The sequence below is a fragment of the Typopeltis vanoorti genome, chromosome 8 (assembly GCF_054136105.1).
Source record: "Typopeltis vanoorti isolate ZY-2024b chromosome 8, IOZ_Tvanoo_1.0, whole genome shotgun sequence".
Taxonomy (NCBI): domain Eukaryota; kingdom Metazoa; phylum Arthropoda; class Arachnida; order Uropygi; family Thelyphonidae; genus Typopeltis; species Typopeltis vanoorti.
In genome coordinates this window covers 147,706,683-147,726,692 of record NC_143556.1, presented here as the reverse complement: position 1 = coordinate 147,726,692, position 20,010 = coordinate 147,706,683, and the positions used below count along the sequence as shown (strand labels likewise).

The window sequence follows — 20,010 nt, the reverse complement described above, 5'->3', positions numbered from 1 at the left end:
CTTCACTGAGCAGAGTGGTCGTCTTACATTGGGCGATGAAACCAAAAGAGACTCCTACCATCCATACAAATCTCTCATTCGTAACGGGATTCGAACCCACGATCTAAGTTGGAATAAAGTTCTCTCCACTGGACCAACTTGGATTGCAGATTTCGGATAATTAAATTTACCAAGCCATTCGTTTTGTTTCGATAAGACCGTGTAATGAGGCAGCAAGAAATTAACTGGGGGAGAATGGAACCCATTCATTGTCAAAACCGTATAGATTTTGCAATGTCATTATAAATAACTCCCTGATTCTGTGAAGATTGAAAATCCTCGAAATTCAAAGATCTGAACTTTCGCACTTTTCGAAAAGTTAAAAGTGAACTGCAAGAAATGACCTCAACTACTTTGTGGCGGAACCACGGCATCACGCGAAACAAGCGCCTTTAAAAGTTTTTGGACGTATTATACAAAATAGTTCCTAAAAAACAAGTAAACCAATTCTCTGACGCCTTTTTATTTTCCAAAGGGATTGGAAAAGGCCTTTTAAACATTAAGCTCGATTTTCAGCCAATCTTCACCCTTAGCCGTTCGAGAATTATCTCTAGGCGATCAACGAGAGAATGACCAGAAGCTAAAATGAAACTCAACGTAAAATGCACAGCACTCCCTCTAACTACAGGAAGTACTTCTTGCAATAAAAAATATAAAATAAAATAAACTGCACTTGCTTACTGAAAAAAAAAAAAAACACAAAAATGTACAGAATACCATGTCCAACACATGACGATGCAAAAAATTGTTGTTTTTAATTGTGTATTAATGGCATATCAAAATTATAGAAAATTATATGCGTTTTCTTACGGAGATAGCAGGATTTTCTCTCTCTCTCTCTCTCTCTCTCCCTAAAAGTTAAATTTTTCATCATGCATGCAAACAGAAATACGATTAGTGAGAGGGATGTGGCGACGAAGAATGTAGATGGAGAATTATGTAGTACTAACGCTAGGGTACGTGGAGTAGAGACCCGCGATGAATGTTCGGGAGGGTCGCATAATGATGATAATCATCGGACACTGGCTGCGAAAGATGATAAACAGTATTCATGACTTTCAAAATGTAATGTTTAAATTTGTAAACACTCCGTATGATAATCTTGTCAAGTTTCGTGCAAGAAACTGGTTAGCACGCTTTCTGGAGGGGAATGAGCAGCTGTGTGGATGAAATGGAGATTCATTTCAATGGCTGAATGGAAAGATATTCGAGGGAATAAACACTTCAGACCAACTGAGATATGCTGTCCCTTATCCCAATTACTCCGCAGAAGGAAATGATTAACGAATTTGTTTTACTTTCAGAATTCTGAACGTGTGTGCGTTGATCAGATGACTTTCCGCGTCTCGCGCCAACTCATTCATTCCTTTTCCTTCTCTAATTTCTTCAGGACTCGTGCCAACAACCAATGACTTCTTCCCGTGTCTTGCATGTGGGTTTCATTTCAACACGACCGAGCGGCACTAACTCGTTAAAACATTCCTCGATAATTGCGTAAACAACCAGAATATCGTTGACAAGAGTTCCCGTTATTCTTTATAATGCGGCAGACGAATCAGCGAAGTGTCTCGTATCCGCTTTGTCCTCGCGATCACTTTAAGCCACATAATTATATTAGAATTGTTTATCATGTCTGCTGCTTATATCGATTTTCGATACATACGAATTATTTCGTCTGAATTCGGCTATCCATATAAATACCCTATGCCTGAGAATCGTAAATGAACTAAGCATCCCCCCCACCCCCTGCCTATAGGCTTTGTTTTGTTCAATTTCTACGTCCGTTGCGGCGAATTTGTTTCCTCTGTTCATCTGCTCTGCAAATATTCCGGAATGTTTCGGTATTATAACTGTTAGTCTTAAATTTCTCGACGCTAATTTACCAACAACTAAAATCGATTCAAATTCTAACAGCTCAACTTTGCTACCTGTACAACCATATATAAAGTTGGTACAGCGAGGGCTTCTTTCTGAGACTCATACTTTGTTTCTGGAGTTCGCATATTTCTGCATCGATCGTTGAACATACAAATATGATTCGGACTTCAGCCAGAAAACTCCCCCCCCGCATCTGTTACAACTTACTTAATTCACAACATGATTACCTTCCTTAATGGTATCTCCACCCTGACGCGGCAAGGAGGCTTGCGCACATTAATGACCACAAGAGCTAAGCTATTGGTAGGGCCTCCCTAGATTGACCGGTCGAGAGGTAGGGACCAGACTAAGAGAGAGAGAGACCCTGGTCCTCCAGGTGGGGGGTTTTGCGTAAGGCTGGTTTCCTTACCAAGTAAAACTTTCTACAACTCCAATGCTGCAACTATAAGATTCGTGGACCCGAAACAACAGAAAACGACCAAATAAGGATAAAGGTAACAGATTAGGAATCTCGGACATTTTGAAAGTAGCCACTTGGAATGTGCGAAGCATAATAAAGGAATTAGAATTAGCAAAACAACTAAAAATATAGCCGTGATAACAGGGGAAAAAAATTAAAGGGAACAAATATAGTTTCACTATTCTATATAGAGAAGTAGACCAACATATCAGAGCTTCTGGTGGCGTGGCCATTTTAATAAATGGAAAAATAGAATACAAAAGTACACATTTGTAAACAATCGAATTAGAACAGCTTAAATATCATAGGAGTGTATATACCCCTGGAGAAGGTAGGAAAGAGGATTCCGAACAATTTTATGAGGAACTACAAAAACAGTTAAATGTAATAAAGATGACTACATATTAATAGCAGGAGATCTTAATGGTAAAGTTGAAATAATCCAACCCCAAATGCCTTAGGAAAATATAGTGACGTTTACGTGGATAACACGTCAACGGTCAAGAATTATTAATTTCTGTGCTTTCAATAATTTTAAAATAACCAAATACTTTTTTCCCCAAAAACATAATTAACTGAATATACTTGGAATGGCAGAGGAACAAGATCGATAATTGATCATATCATTACTAATCAGAAAGCAGCTCCATGAGTGAGAGAGGTACGTGTTTACAGAGGAAGTGAAATTTTTTCAGATCATTACTTAGTAGCCTCTAGAAATACTAGCAAAATGGAGAAAGGAAGTAAATAAGAAAATACAATGCTTATTAAGTAATAATAATCAATAAAAGGAAATCGCAATGCTTTTTTTTTAGTGATATTAATTTTGATGTTCTGTTACAAAAACTTCTGGGCTCAACAAATTAGTTTTTTCGTCCAAACGCAGATTTCGAAGAAAATCCTGGCTGAATGTGAGATATAAAATGGTGGTCGTATTCGGACTTCAGATTACAGCGCAAATTACGGATAAAATCCCAACCGGATTATATGCATGCATGCATATGAATCACCCACGAAAAGTTATAAAACCATACAGGATTAGTACCTTGGGTGAACGAAGGATTTTTTATTATTAATTTTTTATATATAATTCTAAGGAATTATAATTCCTTAGAATTCCCAGAATTTGAACCTGAGGTCTGTTGGTTAGCGGACTCGCCAACAAGGCCGGGATCGACTCGTTTAGAATTTCTGCTGGGATCCGAATACTTGATCTTGTCTTTCAAGAAAACGAACTGCGATCCCTGATAAATATCACTGCCTTTATATTGGCTACGAAAAATTCCAAATTGTTCGCGTGCTTAACATGAATGCATGATTTGTGCAGACCTTTGCACAAGATAAAAATTTATGGCTTGGGAGAAGAGTGTCTAAGTCACCGTGAACTTCGACGATGGGTGCTGTCCTCATTTTTTTTCCTAATGATATCTGGGGGTACTCGGTAGCAATGTTAAGTAGCATGCTAACTTCACTTAAATCATCCCAGTACATTATGTCATTAAATCATCCAGTCCTTCTGTCAATCTCAATGGCTTTAACAGGCTTTTAAGGCCCAGAACCCTCGGATTTCGTAACCAAAATATGAGGATAAAATGCCTCGAAGTATTCTTGGCTGTATCTCTGTGTGGTAATGGGGCCGGTTTGCCTGCTTGCGGGCTGAAAAACGCCAGATAAACTGGCGGAAAAATACCTGCTGTCCACGCCCAAGACCGGCTAACTTGGCTATGACTGAGGAAGATCCTTCAGCTCCTCACGTCGTCGACGGGAATCGAACCTAAGATACTCCTTCTCCAGGCATATGGTTGAGAAGCGCAAACCGCGCAGACAATTTCTATCTAGCACACAAAAATAAAAACAACACCCTCGCACTTAGATGATATCTGCTTTCCTGCCAGCAAATGAATGTTGGCAGGCATCGTCATTGTACCAAGAAAGGCTGTTAGCTAGACTGTGTTGGGTTGTCTACGGATTGGATAATTCCAGCACCTAGGTGTGAAACTTTGAAAATACAAGAATTATAACGCACTGCGGAACTTCTATTACCATGCTGGACTCCACGTGGAAATAATCCCAAGTGGGATCGAACGCTTCAAGAACATTTCCAGTCCACGTCAATTGAACTTAGCACTGAGCGGCAGAAAATTCGGAAGTAGTATGTATTGGTATACCGTCAGTATATATGTATGCATAAGAAGTATATCTACAAATAATTCTTGAGGGGAATGCCATTTGCAGAGTCTCATGAAAATTAGTGGGGACACACACACATGCAGTATGGTGCAAAATAAAATACTGAATAACTGCAACGATATGTTAAGGACTAAACGGGTTTATTAACACATATCAGTTTACACCTGACGAAAACGTATGTACATCCACAACGATCGGTGGAATCTTGGTCGAATAAAGCATTAATGACGGTAGATTACATGCTCGAAATGGGCACCTTATCTTTCGAGACGGGTTTCTTAGTGCATGCGAAGATTCTCTGACATCTTGGAGAACAAGGGTTGGGACATCTGCTGGACATATCGTGCAATTTATCCCTTAGTTCATCAAGGTTTGAAGGCAAGTCATGGTGGAATACCCTTTCCTTCAACATATCTAGCTAGCCTAGTTGGCCCAGTGGTTAGCGTATCCACTCTCCAGCCAAATGTCTACGGGTTCGAATCCCTCCGTAGGCATGGATGTTTGTGATTGTTTGTGAAAATACCAATGGTCGTCGCGGTAGATGGCGTTGATATAGTTGCGGTCAGTTGGAGATTGAATGGTAGAGACGGAGTTGTAGAGCAGGTGCCCTCCGTCGATGAGTCCTTGGACTCCCTGGAGGTGTCAAATAATAGTAATATTCCAAACAAAAGCATCAAGCGATGTGAGGTCAGGTGAATGTGAAGGGAAAGAGAATTCTGTGAATCTCGTGAGTTCTCTGGGAAGGGTTGTGATAAATAGGCTTTAGAACCAGGTCATGTGTGACAGCTTGCTTAGTCCTGTTGGAATACCTGTGCACGAAATGAAATGTTTTTTGCGCAACGCATCCTATGCAAATCCTGGGTGAACGGAACCAACACATCCTTGATGCAGCGTTCGCTATTCAAGGTCACGGTTACACCACCCTCTTCAATGGAGTAAGGCCCAATTATGCCATGGCCAGAAACCCCACACCATGCGGTGACCTTCTCGTTGTGAAGAGGTTTCTCTTCTACAAATTCGAGAAACGTGTAGGTTCGTCTGTTTACATGACCGCTTAGATGGAAATGCGCTTCGTCCGAGAACCAGACATTATAGAGGAAGGACGGATCTTCACAGACACTGGCCAGCAGGCAGGCACAGTATTCTCGCCGTGTTGTTTAATCCGTTGCTGTTAAACACATAATCCACCTGAATGATGTACGGTATCCAAGTTTTACTGCTGTTCGGCGTTGACTGCGTTTCGGAGATGTATCACTTGCTCCAACATATGCATCCGCGATTCTCATTTGTCTGTTCGTGATCTCCCTGAATGCCCTTTGCATTATGGCAGAATCCTCCCGGTACGTCGGAATCTCTCGATTCGGCACCACTGTTTGGGATACGCTTACGGAAAAGACGAAGAAACTGCTCACCAACATGCCGTAGGCTTCGATCATTTGCTCTAACCACTCCTTATGAAGAAAATAATGCTCAGCAATAAGCGTCTTTTCTTCCAACGTTACCACCATCACTACAGCTGAACGTAATGGCGTAGACTCTACACGTCCTCTTCTACAGTTGAACGGCATATCTCATACCGCTTGTACTGAACGGAGTGTCGAAGTTCAGTACAGTACTGTTTTTTCACCAATACGGTGTGCACACACGCAGCTGTTTTCCTGTCTCCAAGGAAACGCATTTCTTTTTGTATTTTCGCTATATCGCCCCTGTTAGCGTAATATACAAAAGTGGAGTGTGTTCGTATTAAGGATCATTTAAAAGCAACTGACGTTCAGAGATGAGTGGCGTTATAGTTGTCAATGTCGTGTGTTCCCTGAGCAATATGAAAGAAAAATTCTCTGCCCCTCAGCTAAATTCAGCTGCCATGAACTTAAATGGTTCTTGACGCGATTCGTACCGACATCTCTCAAAGAAGAACGCACATAATTGCACGTGGAATCTAACATTGTAATTAAAGTAGCGTCGTCAATTTTAATCCTTGCATTTCACCTTTCGTTCTACTTGAACCACTTTCATTTAACTGGCTGCAAATATTTTCCCTTTTTCGACGTTTTTTTATTAAATTTGGCTGGCAAAATTGTTAAAGCAAATGTCTGCATAGCTGGCGGAAAAGACAGCGTATCCGCTTCCCCAACCAACACTCAGGAGGGGAGGGGTAGAATTCGACCATGGGAATGGATCCGTGATTGTGTTGAGGTAGAAAGTGAATCTGTCACTTACTATGGAGCCAGTTCATCTAACTCTTAGCCCACCCACGGAACGAATATTAATTATCCTACGCATGGAATGTCAGAAGACACAATGCGATAGTGAGTTTATAAAGAGCAAAAGGTTGGATAACAGCAGTAGAACCCTATAGGACCGACCTTGTAGTGTAGAGATGAGTTAGTCGCTATCGACGGGTGTGGGCGACCACTCACTACTCTCCATGAAAAAAACTGCCTACTATGCCGAAAACCAAGACTTGGTGCGGCTTCTTCAGGAAGAACACAACAATTTACCTCTGCAACTGGATCCTTTAAAAGCGTCTAATGTCAGCAAAGTTATACAAACTTGCTAAGCTTTGGACCCTCTCGAGCCGATTTGAAGATACTCTGCGTTCCTTGCAGAGCAGACTGGCGGCATGGAGGACTTACCAGGAATGATTTATCAAATTCCCAGACCAGCACAGGATATATTGAGGTCGAAAATTTTCAACCTCTGTATGGAACATCTCATGTCATCTTTCCTCCGTTATGCTGATATCTTTGTATAGAACATATCAAGAATTAAGCCTTTCTAGAGGGAGAAAAAATCAATCTTCTGCATCTGAAATCAAATTCACTCTTGAAAAAAAATCACAAGGAATATCGTTTTTGTTAAATGCTTACATCAAACGTGAAACGGACTTCTCTCTCTCTCCATCAATCTACCCGGTAGCATTCGAATGCTATTCTATACAAAGATCTGTTCATCATCCATCGCAATAATAGCCGATAAGTAAATCTTCGGTGTCAACGGCTTGCTTTTGGGAAGAGCACATTTTGTAAGCTGTTTCATTTTAAAAAGAAAACTCCAGAACGAAATCGCAGCGATCAAGAGTATTTCGTTTCTCGATACTACCATCTAAATAGAACTCGAATTACTAACCGGTTCCCTTCCCATCCTCAAAATCAAGTTTCCGCTTCGTAGCATTCATATTGCATCATAAGTATCTCAGAATATACTGTAAAGTTTCTCAATATATTTCCTTTTACTGTCACTTTCAAAACAATCGACGAAATCCATCATCTACCATCGTTTGCTGAAGACAAATTCCCTCGCTTTTTGTTGCTACCTAGTTGATCAAGGTTCATGCTCTTTTGGCATTTCATGGCTCATTCTAGCAATGAAATACCAAACTACTACATAAAGTATTTTTCTTTTTTTCTTGATGTAGGAGTCTATATATAAGTATTTGGCAGAAGGCACTGCTCATATCCTTGTTCAAACGGAGTGTCATTAAAAGTAACAGAACTGATGATCTAAGTATGCCTCATTTCTGACTCGATCACATGAACAAGCAAGCAATTTTAACGGAACACATTTTACGAAGCTTCCACTGTCGAATACTGTATATCGAGTTAGTTTGATTATGCGTATGGTTCAACACAATAATGTAAATATCGGCTTGTTAACCTTATCTGTAGTGCTTAATGTTACTGATGTTCTCTCTGCGGATCAAATAAATACGTGGGTCCAGACTTGTTAACTTCAAAACATCTTTACACGAATTCTCTTCTTTATAAGAAATCATTTTCTCCAATAACTCCATACGTAAGAAGTTAAACCTACAGAACAATATGACGTGGCGTGCTGGCAAAATTAACTTGCTGTTTCAAACTAATACTAAACTCATACTAAGGAAATTCCACTAAGTTTCCAAGCTTTATTTTGAAAAAGTACTGCACGTCACAGTTTGACTCAATCTAATAACTGGCTCTTCCAAGCTAAACTTTTCCCACAAGCAGCAATGATCGATCCAAGATGGCAATGTCTCAAAATCTGATAACCGTACGTTGTTGCAAGTACTGCAACTGGGAATGATGTCTTAAGGTAGGGTTTCCCAAATGGTGTTCCGCGGAAGGTGAATAAGTGTTCTGCGAGAAGGTCTTCTGGAATTTGTCATTTTAGTTGTTTCTAAGCATTTTTCATGAAATAAATATTTTATAGTGGAAATATTCTGAGGAGAATAATATTCGTGAATATGTCAAAAAGCTCAGACCCAGAACGCCTAATAACATCTGTGTAGCAAATGTTAGTGACCAAGCCATGTATTTTTAAAGGTGGAAGTATTCATGAATTATCGTTAATTTTCACACATCGATCAACATTTGGGAAAGGGAATACCGCTGTTTATGACCGATCATAAAAATTGCTTGCAAGCCGATTACAACAATGGACGGCGTATCCTCTGTTCTCAAAACTGAACGAAATAACACCGGTGTTGCAAATGTCAGTGACCCAATCAGCAAGGAAGTATAAAGAAAATTTTTCCACTGAAATTGAAGATCACGGTAGTCTGTATCCGTTTCCCAAATCTAGTAATACTGAATACTTTATTCGCAAGTTCGTATTATAGGGTGAAAGTGAGTGTTTCGTAACCGTAGTGCAGTGAGTTTTTTAAAGTAATAGGTCTACAGATTTATCAGATTACCGAGCGTTTGACTATGCGCTATGCTTGTACAAGATATCGAGCCTGTCAGCAGATTTTGATCTGGATTTCTGAAGTTTCTGCTTTTATTATCAAAAAAAGATTCGCCTTGTGATAGTCAAAATTCGGTCGATCGAAAAAAAGGGAAAACTGAAAGACCTTCCATTGCTGCGTAAGATTTTCTTTCGCACATCCCTTTATAAATAATCACAACCGTAACTCATGAAGGTACAAAAAGATGCACACGGTCTTGCGTCTTCACAGATAAATATTATCAATAAAATGGACTGCACGGGAGAGCTCAGCGACTTTCGACGTGGCGCTAACGCAGAATGCCACCTTGGCAACAACTGACTTCGGGCAATTTCTGCTCTGCTGCCCGGATTAACTGTAAAGAATATTATTGTGAAGGCAAAACGCGTAGGAGCATCAGCAGCACGATCGCGCATGGTTTGGACACACAAAATCGCAGAACGGGATTACCGAGTGCTGAAGCGCATGGCAAAAAAAAATCTATCTATCTATCTATCTATCACGCTGCAGGAAACAAACTTCCATTGCAACAGCAAAGCATCATATCAACACTGGAAGAACTGGCCTTATACCATGCACCACTGTCCTGCCATACAATTTCATGGATCGGGAGTCAGCATTGGAATTCACCAAAACAGCGCTCTAAAAGTAGAAATAATCGATACCTTTCCTGGGTGTGCAATATATGCACTCATTACGACTCAGACAGGAAAGAAAATATATATCATTAACATATACATCCCACAAAATGACCAGCTTGCAGTGCAGGTACTGGAGTTTGTGTGAAACCACCTCAGCAAGGTCAATGACCACATCATACTGGCAGGGGATTTCAACTGCACTCTGGATCCTGCAATGGACAGACAGCAATGCCAAGAACATCGACACTCACTAGCTCAGTTCCTCCAGGATGTAATAAATGACTTCGAGCTGACTGACACCTTCAGACACTTGCACCCACATGAGAAAATGTTCTCCTGGAGAGCCAAAGGTGGTCCTACCAGTGTCTTATACCAGGCACGGCTCGACAGATACTACACATCGATGCACACAATACCCTACATCAGGAGAGTCACATACCATCCATCTCATGCATCAGACCATGATTCCATCCTTCTTAACATTTGCTTTCCTGGACACACCAGATACAAAGGAGGAGCATACTGGATATTTAACAACAGCCTACTAAAGGATACAGAATATCTCAGAACCTCTAAAATCTATATCGAAACTCTCATCAGAGATATACCTACTTCACAATCAATTTCCGAGTGGTGGTCACTTTTTAAATCCAAAGTTAAGGTATTCACCCAAAAATATAGTCACCGAAGAAATTTGAACAAGCATTCAGCCCTTAAAAATTTGCAACAACAACAGCAATTGCATCATCCAGAATCTGAGGAATACCAGTCCTTAGAAGCCACCATACGCTCACACCTAGAGCACTCTGCAAGAGGAGCACTAATAAGAGCACGACGCAAACATATTAACTTCGCAGATGCCCCTACAAAATATTCCTTTTCACTAGAAAAACGCCAACAAGAGTGCACCACTATATCTGCTATTAAAACAGATAATGGAAACATCATAGAAAATCATGACGAAATCCTCTTATATACCTTGCAGTACTACAAAAATTTGTACCAAGCCAACCCAACATCTATGGAGGCCACGAATATAATTCTCTCCGATGTGAAAAGACTCTCACCAACAACAAGGAGTAACACAGAACTCCCTATCACGTTACACGATCTGAAAACTGCCTGCACCTCCTTACCTAAAGATAAATCTCCTGGCATAGACGGGCTCACCACTGAATTTTATCAGTCCTTCTGGGAACAGCTTGGACCTATCCTCTACAGAGTATTTGTCGAAGCGAATACCAATGGCTTTCCACTCAATATGACAACATCAGTTATCAAACTCATTCCAAAGAAAGGAGACGCGACGAAACTAGGAAACTGGAGACCCATCTTTATCACAAACACCGACTGCAAAATTATATCCAAAGCCATTGCCAACAAACTTAAACCCGCTCTGAGCGAAATAATAAATAGGCATCAGAGCTATTCCATCCCTGGAAGATCTATCCACGAAAACTTACACCTCATAAGGGATCTCATAAGCATAGCGAACAACAACAGTGAAACAATGGGTCTTGTAACACTAGACCAAGAAAAAGCTTTCGACCGCGTTGAACACCTTTACCTCTTCAACTGCTTGAAAGCATTTGGCTTTGGCTCAGGCATCATTCACTCTATCAAAATGTTGTATGCCAAGGCACAGTTTTGCATGAAAATAAACAACAGGCTTACCATAACTGCACCATACAGCAGAGGTATTAAACAAGGCTGTCCACTCTCCTGTCCTATTTACACAATTGCCATCGAACCCTTGTTGTGTAGACTCAGCATGCTGCCCTAAACTTCCCTACCAAACCATAACCCTGACAGCATATGCTGATGATGTTACAATCATAGCCCGCAAAGAAGAGGACTTTCATAACATACAAATGGCATACCAACAATATCAGGCAGCCTCAGGAGAAAAACTAAACACACATAAAACCATAGGACTGTGGTGTGGCAAATGGAAAAACCGAACCGATTCCCCAATGTCTGGTACCTGGTCCACAGAGGGAAACAAATACCTGGGCATTTACCAAGGAAACACACCCTCTTATGTGGATAAGAACTGGGAAACACTAAACAAGCGTTTCAAGCAAGTTCTAAGAAAGTGGGCAGCAATACGAGCCTCTGCCTCCACAAGAGGGAGAACAATAATCGTTAACCAAATAGCCACCAGTGTCCTTTGGCATACACTAAAGATTCTTACGCCACCAGTGCAATTCATCAAACAAATAAAGTCAACCATATATCGATTCATATGGAATAAAACAAACTGGCTTTCCTACTCCCAGCTATGTACTTCTCTCAAAGATGGAGGACAAAAGTTGGTCTCCATTGACAACAGGATAACAACGTTCCGCGCTCGATTTCTCATAAATGCCCTACAACAGGAAATATCACACAAATGCACCACTGAGTATATTTTCACTTCTGCCACTAGAGGTCTCTCTCTCTCCACCACCTTAAGAATGACAACAGCTCGAGTGCCTGTAAATTTAACAAACTTCTACAAAGACGCCCTTCGACGATGGAAGAAGCTAAACCTCCAGCACACAGTGAAGACAGCATCCCTACCTGAAATCCTCATGGAACCCATCTTTCACAACACGATGGTAAGAAGCCCGATCACTCAGAAAGAATTTTTCTTTCCTCCGTGGAGCTGGCGAAACGTGAGGATCTTGGGTGACATTCTTTCTCCAAGCCTCACCTGGCGCTTTCCAAATTCGCTCGAAAACCTAGAATATGGGAATGAGTCTGAGCAGATAGACACCGAAAAAGGCCGCTTTTCAAACCGCTATGCCTGAGAGCATAACAGAAGTGGGGCTTCGCCCTCCAAACTCAGAAGTTTTGGTTCCTATCTTTCTGATAAAAACCAATAACTCATGGGAGAAACTTACACCCAGCAACACCAACAAGATCTACAGCACACTGACACAACAGTCGAACCAAAGCACTTTGTTGGAAAATCCTGCATCATCTGATCAAACACTATTTCAATGGGATCTACCATATCGCACAAGAGCCATCAAACCTGACGCAGATATTCAGTGGATAATGTGGCATAATATATTACCTACTCCTACTATATTACGAAAATTTAACTCAAACGTCTCAGATAACTGCCTCTTCTGCTACCAATTAGGAACGGTCCGGCATATCTACTTGGAATGCCCAGTCAACACTAAATTAATCAGTTTGACTCGGGAAACGGCAGCTCTTACCTGTGGTAATCTTCATACAGAAGAGGAATATTTCAATCTCGTGCATGTGGAGTCAAATAACCATTCATTCTGCAATTACCTTTTCATCACCGCAAAAGCGGTAATATACAACTTCTACCTCAGACATACAAGACCAGACAGCACAGCAACTTCACAGAGAGAGGCAACTGACCAACTCACTGCAGCCTTCCAACAAAAGGTGAGAAGTCGGATCCTACACGAGCATCACCACCATAGGCAAAACAACACCTTAGATCTTTTCCACCAAAAATGGAATCCACGGAATCAACTCCTGGCTGAGCAGGGCGACTGCATTATAATTCACTTTCCAGCATTTCACAATCTCTCGACATCAGTGGCCGACCTGGCTGATGCGCTTCTGGAAGAAAGGAAGGGAATCGACTCAGCAACGCACCGAAATTTGGTGGGAGGCTTCTCAAAAGACAGCAAAGGACGGACCAACTCCATATTAATGCTTTCCTATTGGAGTGAGCAGACATCTGGATATTTTTGATCAGACAGTGTAATTCAGTTACGTGTAAATAAAATCTTTTAAGCAAGGATTATGTGGAGAATAAAAATGAACTGCCAATTAATATAATTAAAGTCGACATCGCCGCTTAAAAGAAAGTCCAGCTGGTTGACGGCCAATAAAACTATGAAAGGCAGTGGAAAGGGAAGAGAACGGAACCAAACACCAATAATGAAACGATAAGAAAGATGCAGAACGAAATCGAAAGAGCAGCGAGAATGTGAATGGCAGACGAAAAAGGAAGATGATGAATTGCAAAGCAGAGGGACGAAGAAACAGGCGATGAGTAATAAATACTTCGGCCTTTAGAGGGTGCGAGGAAATTATTATTATTCCTAACACCTCCAAGGAGTCCGAAGACTCATCGCGGGAGGACACCTACAACTGTCTCACTCACTACACCGAACCACTACTACGAATCATCTCCATCAACGCCATCTACCTCCCACCTCCACCACTACCACAACTAGTATGTTTTGTCTGTATTTCTTTTTAAGTGCGTATAAATGTTGTTTTGAGGATTAATGGTGGATCGCTTGGCTGGCATATAATTAACAGCATTTGTTATTTTATAAGCGTATAAGAAATGCACGTGGCTGTCATTCTTGTTTTGGAGCAATGATCAGAGCCAGTTATAAGGGGCAGGAGAGAAGTCACACGGAGCGTCGCTGTCACGCAATTTTTTTTTTTTTTTTTTTTTTTTTTTTTCCCCTCCAGGTTCGGTAAGTAGTGAACAGGAGGTACTTTGAAACTGCCACATCTCTGAGTAGTGCGATTCTGATGCTGGCCACTAAGACAACCAGGTTCCCAAACGATCGCCTCGGCCTAAATTCGACTGCGATGATGGCAGAAGAACATGAGCGAGATTAACAAGAATAACGAAAACATGAAATATAAGTGCTAAAAGGTCAGTTATACGTGTAACTAGCTTTTTATTTATATTTTTGTTTTTATTTGTGGCGAACGCCATTTTGTTTTTATACAGACGTGCTTCCTATACCAGATCAGTTTTATTTCTCCTACTGTGGTTAACAGAAGTCCAGTTTCATCCGCAAATGTAAGAACCACAGAATGAAAACCTCGCATCCACTTTCGGTGTGGAGGGAGGAAGATATCGCACTGCGTTACACAATGAATGAATTGCTGTGTAAGCTGATACAGTGGGTATCGCAAGCAATTAAAAATCACTCAGTTCAATAAACTTCTGTGGAAGAAAACAACGGTACTTTTTTAATTTATATTAAAATAAAGGGCAATAAATTAAATATAAATAATTTTTATATTGAATTTAATCACTGGCGGAGATGATACTAGAAATGACTTTACGACTCTTAAATCTCTCTAACGTGCAGGGCACGTTAGAGAGAGAAAGAAAGAGAGATGAACAAGCAATTGTAAACTAAAAATCAATAAATCTGTAGAACGGACTCGAAAAAGTTTTCAGTAAGCAAGGGAGTGGACAGAAGTAGGAGGTGGATAATTAAAAGCATCGTTAGTAAATTCAGCTGAACACCATGACACGCCCACTATCGATTTATTTACTCGTAAATAACGATTATTTGTCCAATAAATATTGCAAAAATAATAATAAGGAATAAAACATCATCTCAATATAGAGAATGTGTGCCCACATCATCTCCGATTATTTGTACTAAGTATGATAATTTTCGCATCGCGTACCTGCAAATTACCACTAAAAGCAATTTAAAATTGCTGAACAGATCGCATTTGACAATCAATTATACTATGATATGATTGCAAAATGTAATTCAATTATATTTATACTATCCATTATATATCAAATGTAGAAATCCAAGGCAAGGCTATTAGGTTAAATAGTTTTTGCCGTTGGATAAATCGAAATCCAGAAATTTATCGTATGGACTGAAAATGAAAAAAAAAAAAAAAAAATTATAACTATTGATGTAATGGCCTTAGTTTATGTGGCTGTAAAGCATTACAATGCTTAAAATAACTTATGGTCTTCGGCATTTATAATTCGAAATAAGCTAATTGGTTTAAGATGAACTTAAATCAACTAGGAACAAAAAATACTGTGTGTGTGTGAGAGAGAGAGAGAGAGAGAGAGAGAGAGAGAGAGAGAGAGATTAAAATAAACTAAGCACGTGCTTTGCAAACGGGATGTCTAAAGATTCTTTCATGCAACAAAGACTATATTTAGCAGTGTGTACAGTCAATTAGCCAGTTTATAGAGCTGTGCTGTAACTATTTTAAATATTGGAAAAACGAAATAAAAATTACTTCTTGTTTCAAGTACGTGCAGGCGTGCACAGCACGAATTGATCCAAACTACACTGAGGTACAGAGCAGTAACTTACGGCTTCTTCCTTCCTGTGAGTGCGGCCAGTGATGGGGAGCATGGAAATATCCGTAGCCGAAGACGCCAAGGAGTCCGCTGGTGATGGACTTCTTCTGTCTCGATCGGGAACAGTTAAGTGGGCTATTTCGCTCATCTGAAAGTGGTCTTCCATGGTTCAAACAGAAATATTTGTCGGATGTTTGGAAATTCTTCACACAAGATATATTAAACACATAACGATTACCGTCTACACTACTTAGGGCATGCAGCGGTCAATGAATTCAGCGCATGTCTGTGACGTACAACCACGACTTTCTTCGATCTGAAAATATTCCAATGTGACGCCGGGAAAGTAGCCAAAAAAAACATCGCATCATACATCTGCGATTTGGAGTACACTCAGACACCAACGCACGACGTTACGCACTCTGCCGACAGAGTAAGAACCTGGGGAACGTCTTCTTCAGCACTCTATTAGAATAATTCTTGTAAAAGTTGCTTTGTTTCGTATAATAATAAAAGCAAACTTTTTTTTTTTTTTTTGTGGTGGTTGGGGGGGGGGGAGAATTATCCAATACTCGTGCGTGATTATAATTACGTTTGTTTTCTGAGCTGTACAAAGATAACGGTATTCTAGAGAACGGTTTTGTCTAGAAATATTATCCGATTATTAATTAATTATTAAGTTATTAAAAGGATATTAATAAGGTTAATGCACAGAAAATATTTCAGTACTTGACTAGAGTCATTAGAACAAGGGCTCATCCCTGGAAACTGAGTAAGAATATGATTAACAAGAATGCGACGACTGTTTTTTAAGAGACTAGTGAATGAGTGAGATGAGTTGGTTGCCAGACTCGGTTTGTGCTTCGTCTGTCAATGAATTCAAGGAGAGTAGCTTTATTGGCAATACAGATATTGTATGGATAGTCTGATCTCCAGCAGGCACCTCTATGGAGTCCGATCCATTTCACAGAAATCTGAACATTCCCCATCCCCCTCCTTTCTTGGTTTACAAACGCAGTTCCCGAAACTCGTTCCTTTAGAACACCGAGCAGCAAAACATTTTTGTTTTGCCTTGAGCGGAAACCATGTGGTGAACAATTCCGACGTCCTGACTTCGAACATTAGCCGAAACTGGATTCATTTTCTAGATAGCGTTTTTATTTGCATTTTTAAAGGCTTCGCTGATCTATTCCGATTATAGATGTCAAGTTTTTTTTAGAGTGACACACACACTGGAGTTGTCTGAGTTCTATATAGGAAATTTCTTGATAAAAGCGTTCGTGTTTCTCACTGATAAGAGAAAAGAAATTCAGACAGGAATAAAGAAAGTGGATCTTTATTGGCATTTATTGCTTGTCGTTACGTTGTATGCATCTAGCATATCTTCTACAAGATCTAACTGTCGCTTATAACAGATATTTCAAAACAAACAAAAAAACTGCTTTCAAAGCTTTCGTCCTGTTTTATTCTGTATTATTTACAACTTATCAAAGAAAACTGCTGCCAGTAAGAATGCCTTTCGTAAATTTCTGCATCATATTTATTTTTGCCAACGTATTCTTTTATAAAATTGTATACTCACAAGCCATTAGTGTTATTCAGTGCTTTAACGATTCTTTCCTCAAATCTTTTTTTTTTTTTTGGATTTCATAAGCGAGAACGTATAAACGCTTTTATCCCCCCCCCCCCAACAATAAACTCGTCCAAGTGGCCATTCTTGTAATCTCATAATGGTAGAGTGCACACAGAGAAGTATTCCTTTATATAGATGTCGCTTACGATTGCAATATTTCAAGTATAATTTACAACTGTCCGCGCGGTTAGCCTAGTGGCTTTGCGCTTCGCAACCATATTCCTGCGGAAGGAGTGTCCTAGGTTCGATTCCCGTCAACGAGGTGAGGCGCTCAAAGATCTTCCTCAGCCATAGCCAAGTTAGCTGGTCTTGGGATTGGACAGCAGGTTTTTTCCGCCATCTTTGTTTTTCATCGCGCAAGCAGGCAAACCGGTCCGAGGACATACACAGATTACAGTCTGGAATACTGACCCAGCCATAGGTCTGATTCGTCAGCCTATGCCGGTTCCAGAGCCCGGATAAAATGTGGGGGGGACTGGATAGTACCGTAAAAAGGGGGGAACGCTGTATCATCACACGGAATTTATTTTATTTATTTACCGCTTTATATACGCTATTCGAAATGGTTCTAATTTTAATCCTGCTCACACAAATGGTCGCAGAATTTCTGAATTCGGTCGAATAGAACATGACGTTTCCTTTCAGGTCGTTCGGTAGAGTTCTCGTCTTCCGCATTACTTGTCTCGGGTGTAGAAACTGGAAACATATCATTAGGAACCAGTTGACAGACATATTGCACTGCTCTCACAGTGGGAGAAATCCATGTTTCCGTATGTTTAAACTATAACAAAATACGTAACTCAAGTCCGAAAAAAGAATGGCAAACTCCTTTCTTTCTTTCTTTTTTCCCCCTCCTTTTTTCCTTTTTTCTCTGCTTCTTTAAGAGCAATCAGTGTAAATGCTTTCCATTTCGAATCTCATTTTTGAAATAAAGCTGTCCAAAGATGTGAATGAGAGGGAAAAGCTTTTTGTTTTTGTTTTTTTAGGGTAGAGTGGCGAAATGCGTTGCCACTGGGGAAGTACCGGTTATGAATGGGGGTGGGGGTAAACGACAGCCGCTGTAATTGTGATGGTTGGCCACGATGAGTTGTGTAAAGACATGCAAACCTAATAATAAACTTAAAGTTATCTCTCAAATAAATGACATGTATATACTGTAAAATTTAGGTGACACTGCTACATTTTCTTATGGGTTATGAGTTAATGTCCCCATCACAGAAGACATAGCCTGCATGTTCAGGTCCCTCAGTCTCATGTATGACACTCAGCTAATAGCGAGGAATGTGCGTGAGCTAATCGTGAGGCACGTGGTGGACAACTGGAAGTTCTCCATCATTTCCCACTACAGCGAGGGGGACAGCTATCACTGCCCTGCTGAGTACCTCGCTCATATGTCACGACCCTTTACTTATGGTGGTTTATGCGAGCTGGTGGCGGGTGGGCAAGTGTTCGAGTTCGTTTTCGAGGTTTACCGCAATGGCGAGCTGTATGAGTCTCGGTGGTGCAGGTCACCACCGAGACCCGTGCTTGGGGCCATTTCGATGCTTACCTGCCACAAGAACCTGAAGAAGTGTCCACCATCCTGCCCCTCTCAGCCCGACTCTGCCTCCCACTTCTCACAGTCGTCACTCCTTCCTGTCTCCAAGCAGGCTCCTGGCAAACGTGATGCCAGATACACATACGCTAAAAGGAGGAAGCAAGGAAATATGCGCAGAGTAATCCTGCGGTGCACCGTGCCGTGGTGGCCAGGTACAAGAAAGATCATCACGAGATGCACAGAGCGGCAGAGTCTCGATATGAGTGGACTTGCTTATTCAAGCAAGTCCACTTTATGGACCGTGTTTGGAAGTACAATGGCTGCTTCAAAACGATATGATGTACGAATCCACCCACGAGGCGGCTTCATACTGACCTTCAAAGTTCAGGGGCAGGTGTATCACTTGGTAGGAAGTTTGCTGCCAGCACTACAACAGGAAGTCCAATTCCTGCAAATCGATTTTGTGGGCGGAGACGAGAGGAAAGTGTGCTTGAGGCGCAGCAACTTTCTGACGTCAAACACGAATTGGTCAAACAACTGCAGAGGAGGCTACACGACGTCAACAGCTACATAAAGGACCTGAAGGCAGTCCAGGACAAGGTACCACCAACCTGTATTCCAAAAAAAAATATATATATATATATATATATATATATATATATATATACCGGGTGTCCAAAAATTCACGCAAGATTTAAATTTAGCGCCATTTGTGCGGTAAAGTGTTGCCTCAACGAGAAAAAAAGACAGCGTGACAGCTGACAGTTCAGGGTTATTAAAAATGACCCCACACAGCGAAGAGAGTTCGTTGAATGGATTATCGCACAACAACAAGTGGATGCTTATTTTTTGAACAAAAT

General features: G+C 40.7%; 1 protein-coding gene across 2 annotated transcripts in view; it reads right to left on the bottom strand.

The window, feature by feature from the left end:
• Window positions 1-16,272, bottom strand: part of LOC150104416 (solute carrier family 2, facilitated glucose transporter member 1-like) — a 454,614-nt gene extending 438,342 nt beyond the window's left edge. The window contains exon 1 of one of the 2 annotated variants that reach the window (XM_090396366.1): window positions 15,994-16,272. In XM_090396366.1, the coding sequence (XP_090252492.1) occupies window positions 15,994-16,146 (153 nt within the window). In that variant the 5' untranslated portion in view covers window positions 16,147-16,272. The remainder of the gene's footprint in view (window positions 1-15,993) is intronic. The other variant, XM_090396365.1, reaches the window with a different exon arrangement.
• Window positions 16,273-20,010: the final 3,738 nt, after the last annotated feature.